The 19,518-nt window shown below is 40.1% G+C and overlaps 1 protein-coding gene and 3 non-coding genes across 5 annotated transcripts; 3 read left to right on the top strand and 1 right to left on the bottom strand.

Moving 5' to 3' along the window:
- The first annotated feature begins 95 nt into the window (after positions 1–95).
- On the top strand, positions 96–13,897 carry LOC134806095 (BTB/POZ domain-containing protein 17). Of its 2 annotated transcripts, none has more exons than XM_063779366.1 (15): positions 96–290; positions 1,546–1,686; positions 2,052–2,149; positions 2,944–3,025; positions 3,367–3,486; positions 4,074–4,210; positions 4,994–5,110; positions 5,982–6,094; positions 6,654–6,810; positions 7,870–7,987; positions 8,781–8,885; positions 9,307–9,395; positions 10,098–10,220; positions 10,678–10,753; positions 11,546–13,897. In XM_063779366.1, exons 1-15 carry the CDS (start codon positions 204–206, stop codon positions 11,609–11,611), a joined length of 1,629 nt encoding a protein of 542 aa, XP_063635436.1. In that variant the 5' UTR covers positions 96–203; the 3' UTR covers positions 11,612–13,897. The 2 variants fall into 2 exon arrangements, with proteins under 2 accessions (XP_063635436.1, XP_063635435.1); XM_063779365.1 differs by having other exon boundaries at positions 10,675–10,753.
- On the top strand, positions 2,386–2,578 carry LOC134806176 (U2 spliceosomal RNA). The gene has a single exon (XR_010146473.1). It is a non-coding gene; the product is annotated as a U2 spliceosomal RNA (small nuclear RNA).
- Positions 8,340–8,532, bottom strand: LOC134806173 (U2 spliceosomal RNA). The gene has a single exon (XR_010146470.1). It is a non-coding gene; the product is annotated as a U2 spliceosomal RNA (small nuclear RNA).
- A 4,868-nt stretch (positions 13,898–18,765) lies between the features above and the next one.
- LOC134806177 (U2 spliceosomal RNA) lies at positions 18,766–18,956 on the top strand. The gene has a single exon (XR_010146474.1). It is a non-coding gene; the product is annotated as a U2 spliceosomal RNA (small nuclear RNA).
- The last annotated feature ends 562 nt before the right edge of the window (positions 18,957–19,518 follow it).

Below are 19,518 nucleotides of genomic sequence, written 5' to 3'. Positions count from 1 at the left end.
CAAGATATTGGATAGATGGAATACCATCCATACATGCTTGCAGTTATGTATATTTTTAAGAACGCCTTATAAATTGACATTTGTTTGTGCTGCTTTATTATGCCTATATAAATTGACTAAATTGAGCATAAATTAAATCCTAATGATTACAGTAAAAGGAGATCACAATTTTAACAATTTCGTAAAATAGTGCGAAAGCCAATATGAGTTTCCTCACAGTGGACCGCCAGACTCCGTCCACGAGCGCGGAAAAAGAGTCTGAAGAAAGTGAGAAGAATGAAGATCTCGAGGTAAATTTCGTTTCTCGATGTAAATTGATTACAGCATCTGAGGTATCTTATGGTTGTTACAAAATAGAGTTACCCTAATGCTCTTTCCTCTGAATACTCGTAAACGGGAACATTTGATTACGTTAATGATCCAAGGACAGTTTTAAGATTCACATACTAAATTTTACGTTTCGTACTATGTTTCGTATAGATAGCTTACCAGTTACCTGCTTATCTTTGTTGTTAGTTGTATATGTAATCCGCTTTACCAGTTACCTGCTTATCTTTGTTGTTAGTTGTATATGTAGATATAATATGTAATCCGCTTCTTTTTATCATTTACTGAAAATATTTAGGATATAGATTATTTAATTAAACCCAAAATATTACTTTGCTAATCCGCGAAAAGATAATGTGCTAGTCAATCTAACCCGCTATACTTACTTGTGTAGTTTTTAAGTATAACGGGTTAGCACTGATTGACTAGCACATTATCTTTGAGAAATTAGATATATAATATATAGTGTAGTATAAAAGAAACAAAGTGCAACTTAATACTTATATTATTATTGTGTTACACAGCAATAAAGGCTTATTTTATTTTATTTTTATTTATTTATTTTATCTTTTCGTGGATTAGCAAAGTAATATTTTGGGTTTAATTAAAATGGATTTCCGCAAAGTAACGCCTGATTCTATTCACTATAGATTATTTCATCAACAGCAACATATTTCTTCTCCTGTATCTTTAAAGAATGGTATTTAATTTAATTGATTTAAAACTCAATATATTTTAATTTAATAATAATACCTGCTTGGATATTTTACAAAAGATGCAATCATGTAAAAGCTGCCATCACCTATTGCAGCATTTCCCAAACTATGGGTCGCATCCCATTGGTGGGTCGCGAGCGAAATTTCAGTGGGCCCTGAAACAAGACGCCATGCAGACCGATTGGGTATTTTATGCTCCCTATTTAAGATGGCCAAGAGGTGGGTCTCGAATTTGTCAGTCCTTCTTAGGTGGGTCAGAGCCTAGTCAACTTTGGGAACCACTGACCTATACATAGTATAATCTGGACAGAAACAAACACAAATTTGATTGTAAAATAAATGTTTCAACAATTTCAAATGGAAATTAATTATTGCTACAAATTAAGTATCCAGATTTTACACCCCATTCCCCAACGCGAAACAAAAACTTAGGAATACACCCAAAACCATTGTAAAAATCAATTTTTTTTAAACTTGATTATATAAAAACCCATTTTTCCAGGTGGACAATTCATCTAGCGTGCTGCTCAAGATCGCGACCCTGTATGCCGAGCAGCTGATGAGCGACCTGGTGCTGGAGGTGGGAGGAGTAGGCTACCCAGCACACCGGCTCATACTCTGCGCCAGCAGTGAGGTGTTCCAGGTATGTAAAGACGTTTAAGACTGGGAAAGATAGTCAAAAACAATATTGTACACATTCACACATGAAATAAATATGAAACTTATACAAAAAATCAAACAACTGAAGTTAACAAGGGCCGTAATGACCATAATGTCATGTCAAGACACAGAGGCACTAGTTTACAGTGGGGATTTTAAGCTTATAGTGTGATGTCGAGAGAAAAAAATTTCATAATTCATTTATTGTCTTTAGAACATGGGTACACACATTAATGGAACATTACCATATAGAATTACCATGGTCTTACCATTAGGCCTTCAAACACCTTCTGTCATATTAACAGATATATTAACCCCTCGCTCAACTCCAACCAACCATGGTTCCAGGTGATGCTAATGAACCGCGAGTGGAGCGAGTGGCGTGAGAGTCGCATAGTGCTCCAGGAGACACCTCAGGCCTCAACCGTCTTTCCACACTTTCTTAAGTAAGTTTTATGAATAATTGTAGAACACATGGACACATTTATAAAGTTGTTATTATAGAACTACTGCAGCGTTTGCTGTAGCAGAGCAAGTTATCGCACGACGGAATGAATACTACGCACATGTAGTTTCCCAATTCCCCGCTAGATGTCGCTGTACCGGCACCATAGTAAGGCTACATCGCGGTGTTAAGATTTTTCCTGAATCAATGGCGTCTCTCGGTTTGACTTTGTGAGGTATCGCTTCTCGGCCTTTTGGCTAAGATCAAAGTGTAGTATCTGTTCTTTTCAGCTTAATATCTGAAAGTTCCCTCACTGAGGGACCAGTATATTAAACTGATTTTTGTAAACCGACGGGATGTTCGGGGCTCGCTCCACTCCCGTCACGGGTCGGCCCGGCATTGCAGTGCCGCTGGGAACGGCCCACATAAATCAAAGAAACTGGATGGCTACCGTGAAAATCGAAAACCGTCAATTGCGGGCATTTTTCTCTGTCACTCTAATTTTACCTTCATTGGAGTAAAAGAGAAAGATCCCCGCAATTTGCGAATTTCTGTTTTTGCGGTAGCCCCTCTGTTGTTTGAGAGGTACCCTTACCCAACCATGAGGTCACCACTAATATCAATACAAAAGTTGCCATTCCTGTGGAATATTTTTAATAGATGATGATTCTTTTACTTTTATTATTTTATAGAAAACCCCTTTGCGGATCTTAGGATCAGAAAATTAGGCTCCAAAGAAATGTTGTGAACATAATTGCTATGTATATTTACCTCTAAATGTGACTGTTGTTGCAGATATTTCTACACGGGCCAGATCCGTATATCGCATACCACTGTGCTTCCCGTACTGTCTCTCGCTGACAAATACAATGTTAAGGTATGCTCTTACTCTTAACATAACTTACCTTAGCGAAATTATATGTTATTTATTTATTTAACCTTTATTGCACAAAATACCTAATAAAATACATAAATAAGTGGGAATTGTTTTAGGATGTAGGCTTTATCTACTATTTAGTAATTTTGCCTGTAAATATTATTGGCCTGTATCTGTTTTTTTCCTCAATAAAGAAAAATAAAATAAAATACAATTGTACAAAAGGCGGACTTAAGGTTCCGTTACACAGGCGCGTTTGTGTGACGAAGCCTTTAATGCTATGAGGCATTCTCTACCAGTCAACCTTTGGTTATAATGGAATTTAAAAACAATGCTTATAGGATCTGGTGTCACTATGCCTTCGCTACATGGGCTCGCACGTGGCGCAGGCGGCCAAGCGCGGCCGGCTGGTGGGCTGGATGCAGTACACCATGGCCTGTGGACACGCACCGGTTGCCAAGGTAACCTCTACATTAAGAGGTTTCTGTTGTGTCTGGCGGATATCGTTTCTTAACGATACGACCACCTTGTAATTTCATTTTGATTAACGATAAAAGCTAGTTTGAATCTAATTTTTAAGGAATACCTAATAAACGGTTGCTGTTAAAGGCTAAAAATGCAAAAGTAACGTATGAAAGGAATGATGTATTATCCAAGAAGTACATAAGAAGAAAGTTGACACATTACCATGGAAACCAGTAAACTTTTTAATGTTGCTATACAAACTCCATTCTGCAAAAGTTACCATTTCCAAGAGGTGTCAAAACCTTGGGTTATTTGACTGGTACATAACATATATTTAAATAAAGTTAAAAGAGCGAAGTTCAACGGGAACAGCGCTCTATGTAGTAAAGATCGGTTATCCTAGGATAGCGGTGCCGTCATATAGCGGCCGACTCCATACTAAATAATACGGCTAAATATGGATGTCGTAGTATTTGTATGGAGACGGCCGCTATATGACGGCACCGCTATCCTAGGAAACTAGAGCATAAGCATTATACAGGTTTTAATTAGACTTTCTTATTTTACTCTTTTTTTTTGGTAGGCATGTCAAAACTTCGTGAAATGGAACGTGGAGTGGGTGTGGTCGGAGCAGGAGCTCGCAGAGCTCGAGGGCGAAGCCCTGCTGCACCTCCTGCAGCAGTCGGACCTCGTGCTGCACAACGAGATGACGCTCTATCGGTAAGTACTCTGTCATCATTTTTAGGGTTCCGTACCCAAAGGGTAAAAACGGGACTCTAATATTACTAAGACTCCACTGTCTGTCTGTCACCAGGCTGTATCTCATGAACCGTGATAGCTAGACAGTTGAAATTTTCACAGATGATGTATTTCTGTTGCTGCTATAACAACAAATACTAAAAAGTACGGAACCCTCAGTGGGAGAGTCCGACTCGCACTTGTCCGGTTTTTTAAAAGGTTATGTGGTACTTCTCTCCACCATGATGGTTGACATTTGCGTTATCTCATGCGAACTACCTCCAAATCAAAAAATATTTATATAATATTACTAGTGACCCGCCCCGGCTTCGCACGGGTTAACAAATTATACACCAAAACCTTCCTCAAGAATCACTCTATTGATAGGTGAATACCACATGAAAATCCGTTAAGTAGTTTTCGAGTTTATCGTGAACATACAAACACACAAACAGACCAGACGCGGCGGGAGACTTTGTTTTATAAGGTGTAGTAATTACACCTTATAAAACAAAGTATGTACACTGTGAGTATGTGTACTGTAGTGGTATTGTATAAGACGTGTAGTCTAAGGCCTAAAATACACTTGTAAGTTTTACTTACGAAAGTAATATTCATCTCTCATTCTGTAGTAAAATTTACAAGTGTATCTTAGGCCAAAAAAAAATTGTGCTTTTGACTTACATAGCCGAATTACAAATTAACGCGTATGAACTTCTTTCTGCTGTATTATTAATAAAGTAAACCATTTTCAATTGATTCCAGGTTCGTAGTGCGATGGCTAGAATGCCAGCGCGAGCGACTGAACACCAGCGACCTGACGGAGGCGGAGAAGAAGGCGCACTGGCTGTCGCTCGTGCCGGCCGTGTTCTCACACGTCAGGTAAGACCAAGCACGGGAATGAATAAATCTTCTCTTAGGGCTTATTTAAACGATGCGAGTTTCATTACATTGCGGTTTTTGATGCGGTTGAATTGGCTACTTTCCTACTAGTCAAATCAGCTTATTTTTTTGAACTGTCTATACGATTTGCTAATATGGAATTATATGAAAACGTGTGTAGTGATGTCACAGTCAACTAACCTACTTTTTATACTTCCATCCGATTTATTAAATAGAAATTGTGTTTAAAAATAACTGCTATCTATGTTTTTCTAATAATTATCTGGTGCTTTATTTCGTGCACGGTGTGAAATAATTTATTTTAAGTAGAGGAAAGTACCCAATTGGACCTAACCAACAATCCGCAATGTAACTAACATCGCATGCGAGTTCGCGCGCCGTCTAAATCGGCTCTTAGGGTGGTACCGTCAAATGGGGTGAATAGGGACAGCGGATGAATTCGTGATAAATTGTCATACTAACAGTTTAATTAAAATTGAGTCTGTCAACGAATGGTTGATATGAGCTCCAAAACTTCCTTTAAAAGTAAAGGTTTTACTTGTTTTATGACACTTCTGATAGTGAAAAATTGGTTTGGCATTTAATTGCGAACCTATTCATTACATGGAAGTATAAATCATCTTTGTTTTGTTAGCAAAATACGTAAATTTCACAAGCAATCTCCTTTCCCGTTCAACTAGGAAACAAATTAAATTATACTATCAATATTATCCGTAATTTCGAAATGAAGACATACTTGGTATATTTACCTACAAGTATTTAATTTGATTAATTTAATAGCCGTTGATACAGTTATTAATTATTATTAATAAATAGACATAAAATTACACGTATATTATCATGTTTTCAGATTCCCTATGATGTGTCCGAACCAGTTGGCGAAATTACTTCTTTGTCCGCTGACTCAAGAGCACAAGGAGTTCTTCATGGAGCGTATGGCGATCGCCATGAGCTACCAGTCAGGTGACTTTGCCTAATTCAAATTTACCAGTCGCTTTTTAGATATCACAGTTGTGAATATAAGCATCATGTTGAAAATATTCGCTGCAGATGGGCTAGTTTCGGTAGCTTAGTAGTCCGAGCGGGTTAGGGGTCGTCCAGAAATCATGTGATCATATTTGGCCTATTTTTGGACTCTCTTTCCCCCTTGGTGATATTTAGTGATTTTAGCGCAACCCCCCAGCCACAAGATCACGTGATTATTATGATGCGGGTGCCCTTAGACGCTAAGCAAGTGTTTTTAATGGGTAAATACGCATGTAAAATAGAGCGAATTATTTGATCTGATTAAATTTTTGAGTAATATGGTTGTTTCGGCTTTCCCGCTTTGAAAAAAAAAACACATGATATCTTCTGTGATCCATCGTGATCATTCGTGATATTTTTCTTACCCCCCTTAACGATCACATGATTTCTGGACGACCCCTTATTGGTACAGTGGTACCTAATCGCGAGTTCGACTCCAGTTCAAGGAAATTTATCCGATTTATCTTTATGTCACACCTTTTTATTGGATTCTCAGGTCAATACGAGCGCGTAGCAGAAATCCAGCAAACGGAAGCAGGTCGCATGTTGTTCACACCGCGGCTGTACACTGAAGACACTTGGGGTTCGGTTCTGGGCGTGGACAACTTCCACTCGCTGCCATGCTACCACACCAGGACCTTCATATTCTCCAGGTTAGAACAGAATAGAACGGAAGAAGTAGCAGCAAACGGAAGCAGGTCGCATGTTGTTCACACCGCGGCTGTACACTGAGGATACCTGGGGTTCTGTTCTGGGCGTGGACAACTTCCACTCGCTGCCATGCTACCACACCAGGACCTTCATCTTCTCCAGGTTAGCATAGAATAGAACGGAAGAAGTGGCTCCCATTTCATATAAACCGGCCAAGTGCGAGTCGGACTCGCGCACGAAGGGTTCCGCATACCATTATTACCATTACGCAAAAAAAGGCAAAAAAAAACACGTTTGTTGTATGGGAGTCCCACTTAAATATATTATATTCTGTTTTTAGTATTTGTTGTTATAGCGGCAACAGAAATACATCGATTTAAACTTTCACGATTATTAAACATTATCAAACTACACCACGGGACTTAATCGCGTATTTAAGTTTTAAGATTTACCTCCGACGTTTCGAGGACGGCGTTGTCCCCGTGGTCTCCGAGACCATTTAAGATTAAGTCCCGTTGTGTAGTTTGATAGGAGAAATACATCATCTGTGACCATTTCAACTGCCTAGCTATCACGGTTCATAAGATACAGCCTGGTGACAGACATACAGATGGACAGCGGACTCTTAGTAATAGGGTCCCGTTTTTACCCTTTGGGTACGGAACCCTAAAACACGAAATAATCTTTTTGGATGTATCATTAAAAATATGCGAAATTGAATTTTCTTCTTAGCCTGTCCTGTCTGATTTTAAATACCTTAATTACATTCCTAACTGAGGCGAACCTAACTCGAAATCGAGGAAACTCTTAAAATATACACCCGTCACTTCATCCATAGTGATAAACTAAATTAAATAAAATTGCGCGTTTTTTTTAATAACTTGTCTATTTGCTCTCGTAAACGATTGGTGAAGTATGTAGCTGAAGACTACTTATAAATGTGTATGTAAGGGTGACATTTCATCTGTCCAATGTGTATTTGCATCTCACATCTTGCTTAATGAGAGAGTGAGACAGGTGGAATAGCACCCTAACATGTGATGTGAATGTGTAATTTTCAGTAAATCGAGTATGGGTGCGTCGTCGAGCGACCGGCTCACGGAGTGGACGGTGGACCTGTACCCGAAGGGCGTCTGGTTCAAGAAGAGCATGCTCATCGTGTGGTCTGGGACATTTGATGTAAGTGGGACTGTTGCGATGTCGCGTCACTTGTGCACGTTGTGGATGAAGATAAGGATTTATAGATTCCGAAATGCTCCTGCACGGTTATCAATGGTCGCATTTTTGTCACTTTCGCACCTTCATACTTGTTAGAACGTGACAGGCATGGTGACAGATGATTCAAGGCGTGGTCGGTAATTCTGGGACCGTCATTGTCAGAGCAGTTTCGCACTACGTCCGATCCGAACCCGTGAAAATATGGTCCGTAGTAGCCGTAGAACTATTTCGATTACGCACTAGATCCGATCTCCGTCATTCAACGTGTGCGGTGTGTAACCCGCTCTCAGTCGTAAAAATAAGTTTTATTGGAATTATGTGGGCCGTTCCCGGCGGCACTGCAATGCCGGGCCGACCCGTGACGGGAGTGGAGCGAGCCCCGAACATCCCGTCGGTTTACAAAAATCAGTTTAATATACTGGTCCCTCAGTGAGGGAACTTTCAGATATTAAGCTGAAAAGAACAGATACTACACTTTGATCTTAGCCAAAAGGCCGAGAAGCGATAACACTCAAAAGTTAACAGAGAGACGCCATTGATTCAGGAAAAATCTTAACACCGCGATGTAGCCTTACTTTGGCGCCGGTACAGCGACATCTAGCGGGGTAATGAGTAAACATCTACACCTACCGGTTGGGGGTTCCATACCAGTCTCGAGAGTAGCACTGCGACTAAATATGGACCATAACTCCCTCGTACAACGTCTAAATTCCATTGACTCGCCAATATTTAACGCCTAGTGATTTGTCCCCAGGTGCCCGAGGTGGTGCTCCGCACGGTGCGCGTGTCCATCACGTGCCAGAACCCGCCAGACGCGCCCGACTACGACGACCAGCAAGAGCCCGACGTGCGGGTCAAGGTGAGTACATTTAGTATATGGAAAATAGTCATTTATTTATTTATTCATTCATTGAAGTATTCGAAATTAAGTAATACTTACTAGGCGTATGAATAAAGTATATTTGAACTGAACTGAACTAAGAGTCATAAGAACCCAATGCCAACGTACTAAGATGCCAGTCGGAGTATTTTATACATGGCACCAGCATAGGCTTTCCTGACAATCCTTATATTGTGTCAAAAATCTTGTTTCTTTTTTAATTTTATGGCCTGGATGCCCAACCTTTTCAGCCAAATCTCATAAAACAAAACTTAGAGACAGGGAAAACCTATGCTGGCGCCATCTATGCAAATTGCAAACCTTTGTAAGTGGTTAACCTCATTGAAATTCTCAGTCTGCTAGCAGTTTTTATTTTACGCATTATTTATTTCTTTGACAGATCGGGCTACTAGTCTGGGGCGTGCAGAAGGGTGTGGAACATATCGCTTCTGTGGTGGAGAGAGTGCACAGGTTCTCTGCTCTAAATAGGTGAGTATATGCCAGAGCACACCGGCTGCGTGTGCGTAGACGTGCACGTGCAATTGTGCACATCATACGCACCCAGTGTGCACAGGCTAAGTTTCAACAAATTATGAGAACGAAAAATATGCGAATCCGTTATGCTTTGATGAACTTCGTTCCTGTGATTAAATAAATCATAATATTTATTTTTATTGATGTGTGAAAGAGGACATTTGGTCTTAGTCGCAGAATAAAGCTTGGAAACGGATTTTGTCGCGTATAATGAATTTATCATACATCCCGACGTTTCAAATCCTTTGCAGAGTTCGTGGTCAACGCGATATAATCCGTTTCCATAGTTTTATTTTCTGAGTAACTATTGACAAAGAGAATTTGAAATAGAGAGTTACTGTCATGGTAAATTATGTAGCTACAGTACATTTACTGCCATCTTTTGACAGAGGATAAAACTGTTAGAACGCCAATTGACTTTGATCATTATTCTTTCACTGATAACTTAAATATTAATATTAACACCATCTACTCGAGCGTAGGCTGAAGGTTATGGCGCCATCGCTCGAAAACATTGCACCATGCCTTTGGCCTACTCTCGTGTTAATCTTCTGTCGAAAGATGGCAGTAAATTTACAGTGGCTACATAATTTACTTTGACAATCCGCCTCTATACACTCTATTCTCTTTGCTATCGACAATATTTTGTATGTACAGGGTGCTGAACATAGATGGCGCGCTGGACTTCGACGAGCTGAACACGCCGCTGTACTCCCCCGCGTGCCGCCCCGCCTGCCGCGAGCCCGCGCAGGCCTCCGCCTCCTCGCAGCCGCACAAGGAGTATGTACATATATATGGGCCCCTTTTTAATTAATATTCCATAACAAATATCTATCTATATCTGTATCTGGTCCAGTAGTAACTATTCTTCCATTGCAGTTGGAGTTATGGGGAGCTTTGAGCTAGATGAAACTTATCCGTGCATACATCTAATATAATTTGCCACTTACCACTAGATGTCGCCAGTAGTCATGATTTTTTTACTAAACGCTCGGTTAGGGTGGTATTCCAACTGTCCAATTTCTAGGTCCAATGTGCATTGCGTCTCACTCTCTCATTAAGCAAAATGTGAGACGCAAATACACATTGGACCAAAAATTTCGACAAGTGGTATACCATCCTAATAAACTTGCTTGCTACTTGATACTAGATGTCGCTAGTGATTCCAAGCAAATCGAAAAAATAATACCAAGAGATTATTAACGTTTATAAAATTTTACTTTAAATTTTTCAGGAGCTGTCCGAAATGCAGCGAAAGGTGCGACAATCCGGAGCCAAAGCATCTCTTGGGGCCCAACAGGGACCAACTTAGAGTAAGTTAACTTTGGCAGTTCTCTGTACAGTAATACAAGGGGCTAGCCAAGAGAATTGTCTCTTAGCTAGCCCCTTGTGTTATTGGCAAGCCCCTTGGCTTGGCTGGTCTTGGCTTGGCTAGCCCCTTGTGTTAAGCATTGGCTTTTAGAAAATGCCAATCGAAACTTAAATAATACTCAAAATATTTTATAAGTAAGTTATACATCACCAATTCACCACACCATATAAAACAAAGTTCCCCGCCGCGTCTGTCTGTTTGTGTGTATGTATGCTCGCGATAAACTCAAAAACTACTCATCGGATTATCATGCGGTTTTCATCTATGAACAGAGTGGTTAAAGAGGAGGCTTTAGGTGTCTAATTTGTTAAGGTTCTACCCGTGCAAAGCCGGGGCGGATCTCTAGTATAATATATAAAATAAGTGAGCATATATGCTGATGCCTTGAAATAAAGGCATATATCAGGAATATATGTTTTGGATGTCTGTTTTCTTTGTAGTAAGGTATGTGTGTTTGCATCTCACATTTTTCTTAACGAGACTAATGAGAGAGTGAGACGCAATGCACATTGGACAAAGAAATTGGCCAGGTGGAATACCAGCCTTCATAAACGTTTACTAAAGTTGACAAGCCGATAATAATCGTTTGTCCCTTTCCGACGTATAGGCATGATGGAAAGGGACAAACGATTATTATCGGCTTGTCAACTTTAGTAAACGTTTATGAATAAGGGGGTTAGTATATTCGCTAAGGATTTTCATAAAATATAATGGAAATTATTATTATTTTCAGATCCAAGTAGTAATAGTGCCGCTAACGGACTACTGCCACGTCGGGACCCCCGACACGGCCACATGACCTGCCGTCCTCATCAGACCGAGGCGGCCTCGCACCAGACCGAGGCAATACCGCTTAAGCTTAAACAGGGCTTGCACTATCGACTGCGACAACATAACATGGGTGTTTGGAAACCGACAGTAGTGGAAACAAACCTATTTATTCACCTTTATCAAAGATAATGATTGTATAAGATTATACTGCTAAGTCGGAACCCCCAACATAGCCACATGACCTGCCGTCCTCATCAGACCGAGGCGGCCTCGCACCAGACCGAGGTAATACCGCTTAAGCTTAAACAGGGCTCGCACTATTGACTGCGACAACATTACCTGGATGTTTGGAAACCGACAGTAGCGGAAACAAACCTATTTATTCACCTTTATCAAAGGTATTGATTGTATAAGATTATACTGCCACGTCGGAACCCCCAACATAGCCACATGACCTGACGTCCTCATCAGACCGAGGCGGCCTCGCACAAGACCGAGGCAATACCGCTTAAGCTTAAACAGGGCTTGCACTATCGACTGCGACAACATAACATGGGTGTTTGGAAACCGACAGTAGTGGCAACAAACCTATTTATCCACCTTTATCAAAGATATTGATTGTATAAGATTATACTGCCACGTCGGAACCCCCAACATAGCCACATGACCTGCCGTCCTCATCAGACCGAGGCGGCCTCACACCAGACCGAGGCAATATCGTTCAAGCTTAATATAGTTTGGCAGTCAAAACAGATGGCGTTGTACCGCTATATGTTTTGTAGACGCTGATTTGTCAAATTAACTTTTGGCAACCAGAGTTGCCGCATAATGTACGGAGCCATACAGCGCCATATCAACTGGCAGAATTGAAGCACGAATTTTTCTTAGACCTGGTCGTTGCCGTCATCAATCTAAATTCACATTTTTGTCAAAGCGAATGATCGTTTGTTGTCATGTTTAAAAATATGTAAGGTGCAATAAATGTAATTTTACTTATTAGATAGATAAAATAAATTATCTTTCAACTTCTTACGCTTCCATGTACGCGGATCTGCATTCCGGCATACGAGCGCTTTAATATAAAACTTTTCAAACATATACTGTTATAAATAGAATCAAATTAAGTTCTTACTTCATCGTAAGACTACGGTTATATGCATTAAACTAAGTAATTGTGGTAAAAGGAAGTATTTAATTTAGTTCAGCAAAATCTCTAGATAGTAAATAGAGTTAGAAGACAGCTATACTCACAGACAAGATCCTCCAGACTGAGCATAGTAGCTCTACCCCCTCTGCCACAATATACGGTAGTTTTACTCCATTTTCGAGTCGAAAGTGTCTTTGTGTGACGTCCGTGTCTGAACGGACCAATCACGGCACGGGACTCGCTCACCTCCTCCCCCGCACCCCAGTATTTTTGGCAGCATCGGTTTCATGAAATAATTGCTCTAAACTCCGTCTAGAGGATTCCTAGTCTATGGCTATACTATACAGTTACGTACAGGCATGAGTCAAGAGTACAGTCATATTCGAGAGGCAATCTTGTACCTAAATTGTAGATCTGTGGTGCAAACTAGACATGGGCCGAATATTCGGTAATTATTCGGTATTCGGCATATTTTTCAATGTTCGTATTCGGCCGAATCATAGAAGGCAGGATCCTATAGAAGTGGTATACGCGTCGCGTGCCTCCGTGAGAGACAAAACATTCGCAATGCGACACTATGATTGGTCGAATTTATTTGTTGCCCACCATAATCCATACTACGGTGGGGAATAAAAAAATGTGAGACTGTGACAAGGACAAACAATAATAGCTCTTTCGCTGCTACTCCTACTGAAAGATATATAAGACTATCCTGTTCGGTTATTTCTCCCCACCCCTCATGCCTGATCCAGTTATATACTAGATTCATGGGCCGAATAGTTCGGTTCGAACAGCCGAATATTTACCGAATAAACAAGTATTTTTAAGGGCGTCCGCTACCTGGCGCGTATGCGCTTCGCGGTCAGGCATGAGACGGTTCCATTTCTTTTCATAAACATTCCCGGCCGGTCCAGAGGGGAAAGGTCAAAAACACCTGTGGAGTGCAGATCGTGGACTTGCATGAACTTGTTTTCAGCGTTTTTGGCAGTTTTAGCCCAACCGAATATTCGGTTCGGTATAATCTGAACCGTTGGCCGAATATTCGTGTTCGACAAAGTCCATATTCGGCCCATCTCTAGTGCAAACATGCTCAAACAAAGTTGTGCTGACTGCTCAGATTATTTTGAAAACTTCTGCTGCTAACTGTACATATACTTTACGGTTATAAAACTGTATATACAGGGTGCAATCTTTTACGTGATACAAAAATAGTGTATCTAGTTCCGCTCATGCTGGAGAATATAATGCATTTATTCAATTGTTTAAATTAGTCTTATTTAAAACTTCATATTTCTCTAACAAATAATTTAATCACAAACTCAAAGTATGGACACCCTACATTCTATGACAATGACACTTCACGAGTTTTATCAATTATCTTATCACTGTCATGGTATAATAATATACTCCGCCTGGTACTCCATTCCGAGATTCGCGTATGACCTAACTGACACGCGCCTACGTCATCATGCTGTTTACAGGTTCTCAAACTTTGAAATGTGGGAGAATTTTAACCAACGGTGAAAATTATTTTAACGGCATTAATTTTAAGTTATTCAAATACAAATACAAAATTTCTTTATTAACCAAGTAGAACAAGCAAGATTGACAAAAGTAGGTAATTATACATGTATAATACACACGTTACATTACAGTTAGATTAGCAGTAGCCCTCACACTAGGTCGAGCCTGTGTCGTGAGGACTGTGGTGAGACAGTAGTAGCAAAAAGAATTAACAACTAGGTGGTGCTATAATACGAGTACATGAGATGGTATAATTTTACTATACAAGTTAATTAAGATTGTATACTACTTTAACTAAACTAATTAAGCTAACTTACATGCAAATAATGACTAATTAATAACTATATGAAATTAGTGGATTATGCACTTTACTCTGTGCGCACATGTGTGTGTGAGTGTGAGTGTGTGTGAGTGTGAGTGTGAGTGTGTGTGTGTGTGTGTGTGTGTGTGTGTGTGTGTGTGTGTGTGTGTGTGTGTGTGTGTGTGTGTGTGTGTGTGTGTGTGTGTGTTTGTGTGTGTAAGAGTGTGTGTCTGCATGTGTTTTACTGCAAAGGTTTCAGTACCTCTTCAGTTTCCTTGTAAGAGAGAGAACCTAGCCACCTTCGGACAGCAATCTGAAATTCCTTGAGTGTCATGTTCTGGACTATGAATATTTTTGCTATGTGATTGAACACATATGGGTGGAGAAATTGCGGGAAGCGACGTGCATAAGGCGTTTGCATTTTGTTCCGTGGAACCCGAAAAGTCCTTTTGCTGGTAAGGGTTGCGAAGCTGGGCGAGTTTATCGTGCTTCGATGCATTATCGTACCTAATATCCTGTAGATAAACAATTGCCGGACCGAGAGCGAGCTGGATTGTATAAGTAGTTGATCTGTTGGAAATTGAAAGGGCTTCTTGTACAATGTTTTTAAGACGGATCTTTGAGCCCTTTCTATACTGAGCATAGTTGAAGTACCTGCCCCGCCCCATACCGATATGCAGTACCCCAATATAGATTGACATAATGTGACGTATACTAGTCTTCGAATCTGTTCGTCGGCACAGTTACGAATTAGCCGCATCACATACGCAAGCTTCCTGACTCGTTGCGATAGAGATGCTATATGCTCTTTAAAAGAGAAGTGTTGATCGATGTCGATCGATTCATGTAGAAACATAGTAAAATAAAACAAATCTAATGTATTAAATTAAACTTTATTTATCTATACAAGACAAACGTTTAAAAAACTAATTCACAGTTACACATTAATTACCAAGCTTACGACGTGAAAAATTTGGAAAACACTGCGACTGCTGACACTGAGCGAGAAGGAAATAACAATTAACACGCGTTCGACAAGGATGACGGTCAGGGCATGAAGTTATCTAGATCCGAATTGTCAAATGTGCACAGCGCTATCCTGTGGTACCAGTAGTATAAACAGAATTACCCGAAAGTCTGAAATTTCTTTCGTGAATCGGAAGATATTGCTAACGAGTAATTAAAAATGACGTGTTATTGTAAAATTTAAGCTAAAATACATATAAATGAAAATTATAAAATTATAAAGAAATATTTTAACTTATTAACCATAGGTATAATGTACCCATGTAACATGTTATGTTGAAATAAAGTGGCAATGTTATTGTGACGTAATCGCGTGTCACTCTGGGAATGGAAGACCATGTTTTATTAGACCATGATCACTGTTATTGATGATTGATAAGTTCCGTACCTAATTACCGATTCGAAGAAAGCCTTATTAATTTGAATAATTTTCTCTTAAGAAATCTTGGAGGGACTAGCGTTACCCAGTTTCCGCTGGGGACAGCGACATCTAGCGTTTAACAAACAAATCTGTCACCTAAATGGATTTACGTAGAGAAAGACATTTTTTTACGTAAATCAGTTTTTCAGCGTCAAAATTTCACATCATGGGACCATCGGTCGTTCTCGATTACACACAAAAGTTACCGATAATGCCTGATTGCATTACACGGCCAAGTTATCAACATTTGCGAGTGGCTCTACATTACCGTGTGGTGATTGTACTTCTACATAAAGACTGTTAATAATAAACGAAGTAAGTAGACAAAATTTATTTACAAAATGAAAACTAGTTTACTTCAAACGTATTTTAATAACTGTTCAAAATGTCCACCACCTTCCTGCTGGCATAACTCCGCACGCCGTCTTAAATTGTCTCTAAGTTTGCGAAGTACATACTCCTTGGCTCTCACAACATCAACCGCCTGTATAATTTTTTGGCGAAGCTCTGCGACAGTATGCGATTCTCGCTCGTAAACTTGCCTTTTAATCTCACCCCATAAAAAGAAGCCTAGTGAGGTGAGATCAGGGCTACGAGGTGGCCAAGCGATGGGGCCATTGCGTCCAATCCATCGGTCGGGGAACTCCTGATTTAAGTAGTTTCGAACCCGTAGTGAAAAGTGTGCAGGAGCTCCGTCTTGCTGAAAGTGTAAGTTTTCTAGATTTTCATGAGGAACTCCCATCAATAATCTTGGTAAAACGTTTCTTAGCAGATCCTCGTATTTAGGCCCATTTAGTGTACCTTCAATAAAATGCGGCCCTATTACGCAGTTATTTAGAATGCCTGCCCACACATTAAGCGAAAAGCGAGTTTGGAATGCATCTCTGCGTGTGACATGTGGGTTTACATCACTCCACCAGTGTTCATTGTGGACGTTGAACAATCCTATTCTTGTAAAGGTCGCTTCATCTGACCACAAGATGTTGAGATGTAAGTGACCTAGTAGCCATTGGCAAAACTGTGTCCTTTTGCCGTAATCCGCGAGAACAATATCCTGTACACGCTGAAAGTGGAAGGGATGTTTCCCTTGGGCATTCAACAGTTTCCACATAAAAAAATGGGATGTTCCAAATCGAGCCGCGGCTTGCCTTGTGCTGGCTTGTGGGTGGCGGTGAAAGTACTCCAGTACTCGAGTACGGAACGGTTCCGCGTACCGTGCTCGTCGTCCTCTGCCTCGGGCATGTTCTGGGACTGTAAACTGGCCATAAGTCCTTAAATTATGGACAGTACTGTTTATAAGACGACGTGTCGGGATTGGAAGTTCCGGATATTTTTCATGGAACAATATCTGAGTTTGCACCGTACTATGGGTCGTAAAATAAAACGACACCATATCCGAACGCTCAATATGCTTAATAGGATAGGGAGGAGGCATTTTTAAAACTTGGTAAATTTTTTGAGTTAGATGATTATTTTGACAAGTCATGTCACGTCGACAGTTGTCGAAATTACTTGTTTTAAATTATTATGGTACCTATCACTCTAGAGTATTTACTGTAAAACTGATACTAAACTTTTTGTTCATTTGTAAAGAAGTAGGATGACCATTCATATGGAAAAAAAAAGAGGATATCTTGCAACTGAAATTAAAACTGAATAAAGCAAGTTAGCAATCGAGACCTTTGTAAGACCTCTTAGTTGTGGGAAGAAGTATATGAAACACTAATTTTGTATCACGTAAAAGATTGCACCCTGTATAGTAGCATCAGATATATCGCAGCGTGGTAATAAAGGCGTGTTCAGATATTTGTGAGCGCCTTGGCAGCTCCGATACGTCTGAGAGCGAATACACATATGTTTATTGCCGAGGCCGGATTGTTGTAATTTTTCATTGTAATGCTTAAATTAAGCGACTGAGTCCACGTAATGTTTAGTTTCATTGTTGATTTATTGTGTAATGTATAACGTTTAGTGGACGTGACTTGTTCAGATTATATTAAATAATTATGAAACATTTGTTGTTTTTAATGTGGCAAATAAGCGAACGGCCGCCTATTAGTATGCCTCTCCATAAATCCATAACAATAACATAACCTATGTCCGCTTGCAACACGGGCTATATTTTCGCTGCAATAAGTGGCTGGAATCTAATGGTGTCTTGCTTTTAGTGGTTTCTATAGCGATGTAAACTTAATAATCGGCCATGTATTATCCTTAAAATAAAAATGATGAGTCATTGATGGGATCACGAGCACTTTGTGCACCATGTCGTCATAGCAAAGACATATGTAACTTCGTATAAGACGAATAAAGTCTAAGGAAATAACGTGCCTCGAAATTCAAGTAAAAGTCATTCTCGAATAGATGGCGCACACACCTTTAGCCTATCCTCGGCTAGATGGCGTGACGACACCGTTTCATATTTAACAATTTTAACACATAGATATCAGTGAATGAACAGAGATCAAAATGATATAAAAATAATAAAATCATTTATCCATATATATACATTTTTTGATAACTTTATACGTTTTCATTTTGAGTTTTAGTCGTGTGTCGATAGATGGCAGTAAATTTACAGTGACTACAAAATTTACAATGACGGGACCCCTCTATACTATCTATTCTTTTTGGTCATAGTATGGGATTTTAGTTTCCCAATTCTCCGCTAGATGTCGCTGTTATGGCGCTATAGTAAGGCTACATCGCGGTGTTAAGATTTTTCCTGAATCAGTGGCGTCTCTCGGTTTGGTTATGGCAGGTATCGCTTCTCGGCCTTTTGGCTAAGATCAAAGTGTAGTATCTGTTCTTTTCAGCTTAATATCTGAAAGTTCCCTCACTGAGGGACCAGGGGGCGTAGCCGAATTACATTCGCTCCGTATCGATTCGATCTCTACGATCGCAAGCGACTGGTCGATAATGTTTACAATAACCTAGCCAAGAGGCAATCTTTTTAGTTAACGCTCATTCTACGCGCCAAGTCGGTAAAAATTAATTTTTGTCTGTGGTTCTCGTTCAAAACCGTCAAGAAACATCATCTGTCAGCTGTCAAGAGTATCAAGTGAACAGCGAATCTAATTTTGGAGAAAATAATTGTTTTATCGGTAAGCAAATTAAATATTTTGGTATTTGTTTAACTTAGTTTATCACAATTTCGTGATAAAATAACTCTATATAGTGTAATATTTGAAGAGTGCGTTGTTAATTGCATATAATTTTGACCTAAAGTTTAACAATTTCAGACAGCCGTCGTCCCTGCAGCCCCAACCAAGGCGGCGACGCAGCCAGAGCGGGCAAGAGCGGCTCCGCGGGCTCTTCTTCCACGCTGAGAAGTTCTCGCCAAGTTGGCACGTACAGTCAGAGCTGCCGCTGCAATGACGCCTTCATGGCAGTTACCAGTGCTAAGGACGTGCACTGCTGGCTTACTTGACCAGAAGAGACAATACTTTAAGCGTTAGTATTGATTCAAACCGTGAAGTGATATTGTGGACAGGTTTGCCCAAATCAGTGTAACCT

Source organism: Cydia splendana, chromosome 2 (assembly GCF_910591565.1).
Source record: "Cydia splendana chromosome 2, ilCydSple1.2, whole genome shotgun sequence".
Taxonomy (NCBI): Eukaryota; Metazoa; Arthropoda; class Insecta; order Lepidoptera; family Tortricidae; genus Cydia; species Cydia splendana.
Note: the sequence above shows the minus strand (reverse complement) of the source record. Positions and strands in the feature narration are given on the sequence as shown.

Excerpts from the sequence above, each read along its gene's own strand:
- LOC134806095 (XM_063779365.1), top strand. The coding sequence starts at position 204 with ATGAGTTTCCTCACAGTGGACCGCCAGACTCCGTCCACGAGCGCGGAA. Across the intron at positions 10,221-10,674 it reads TCCTCGCAGCCGCACAAGGA|GAGCTGTCCGAAATGCAGCG; the intron begins GTATGTACATAT and ends TAAATTTTTCAG. Across the intron at positions 10,754-11,545 it reads CCAACAGGGACCAACTTAGA|ATCCAAGTAGTAATAGTGCC; the intron begins GTAAGTTAACTT and ends TATTATTTTCAG.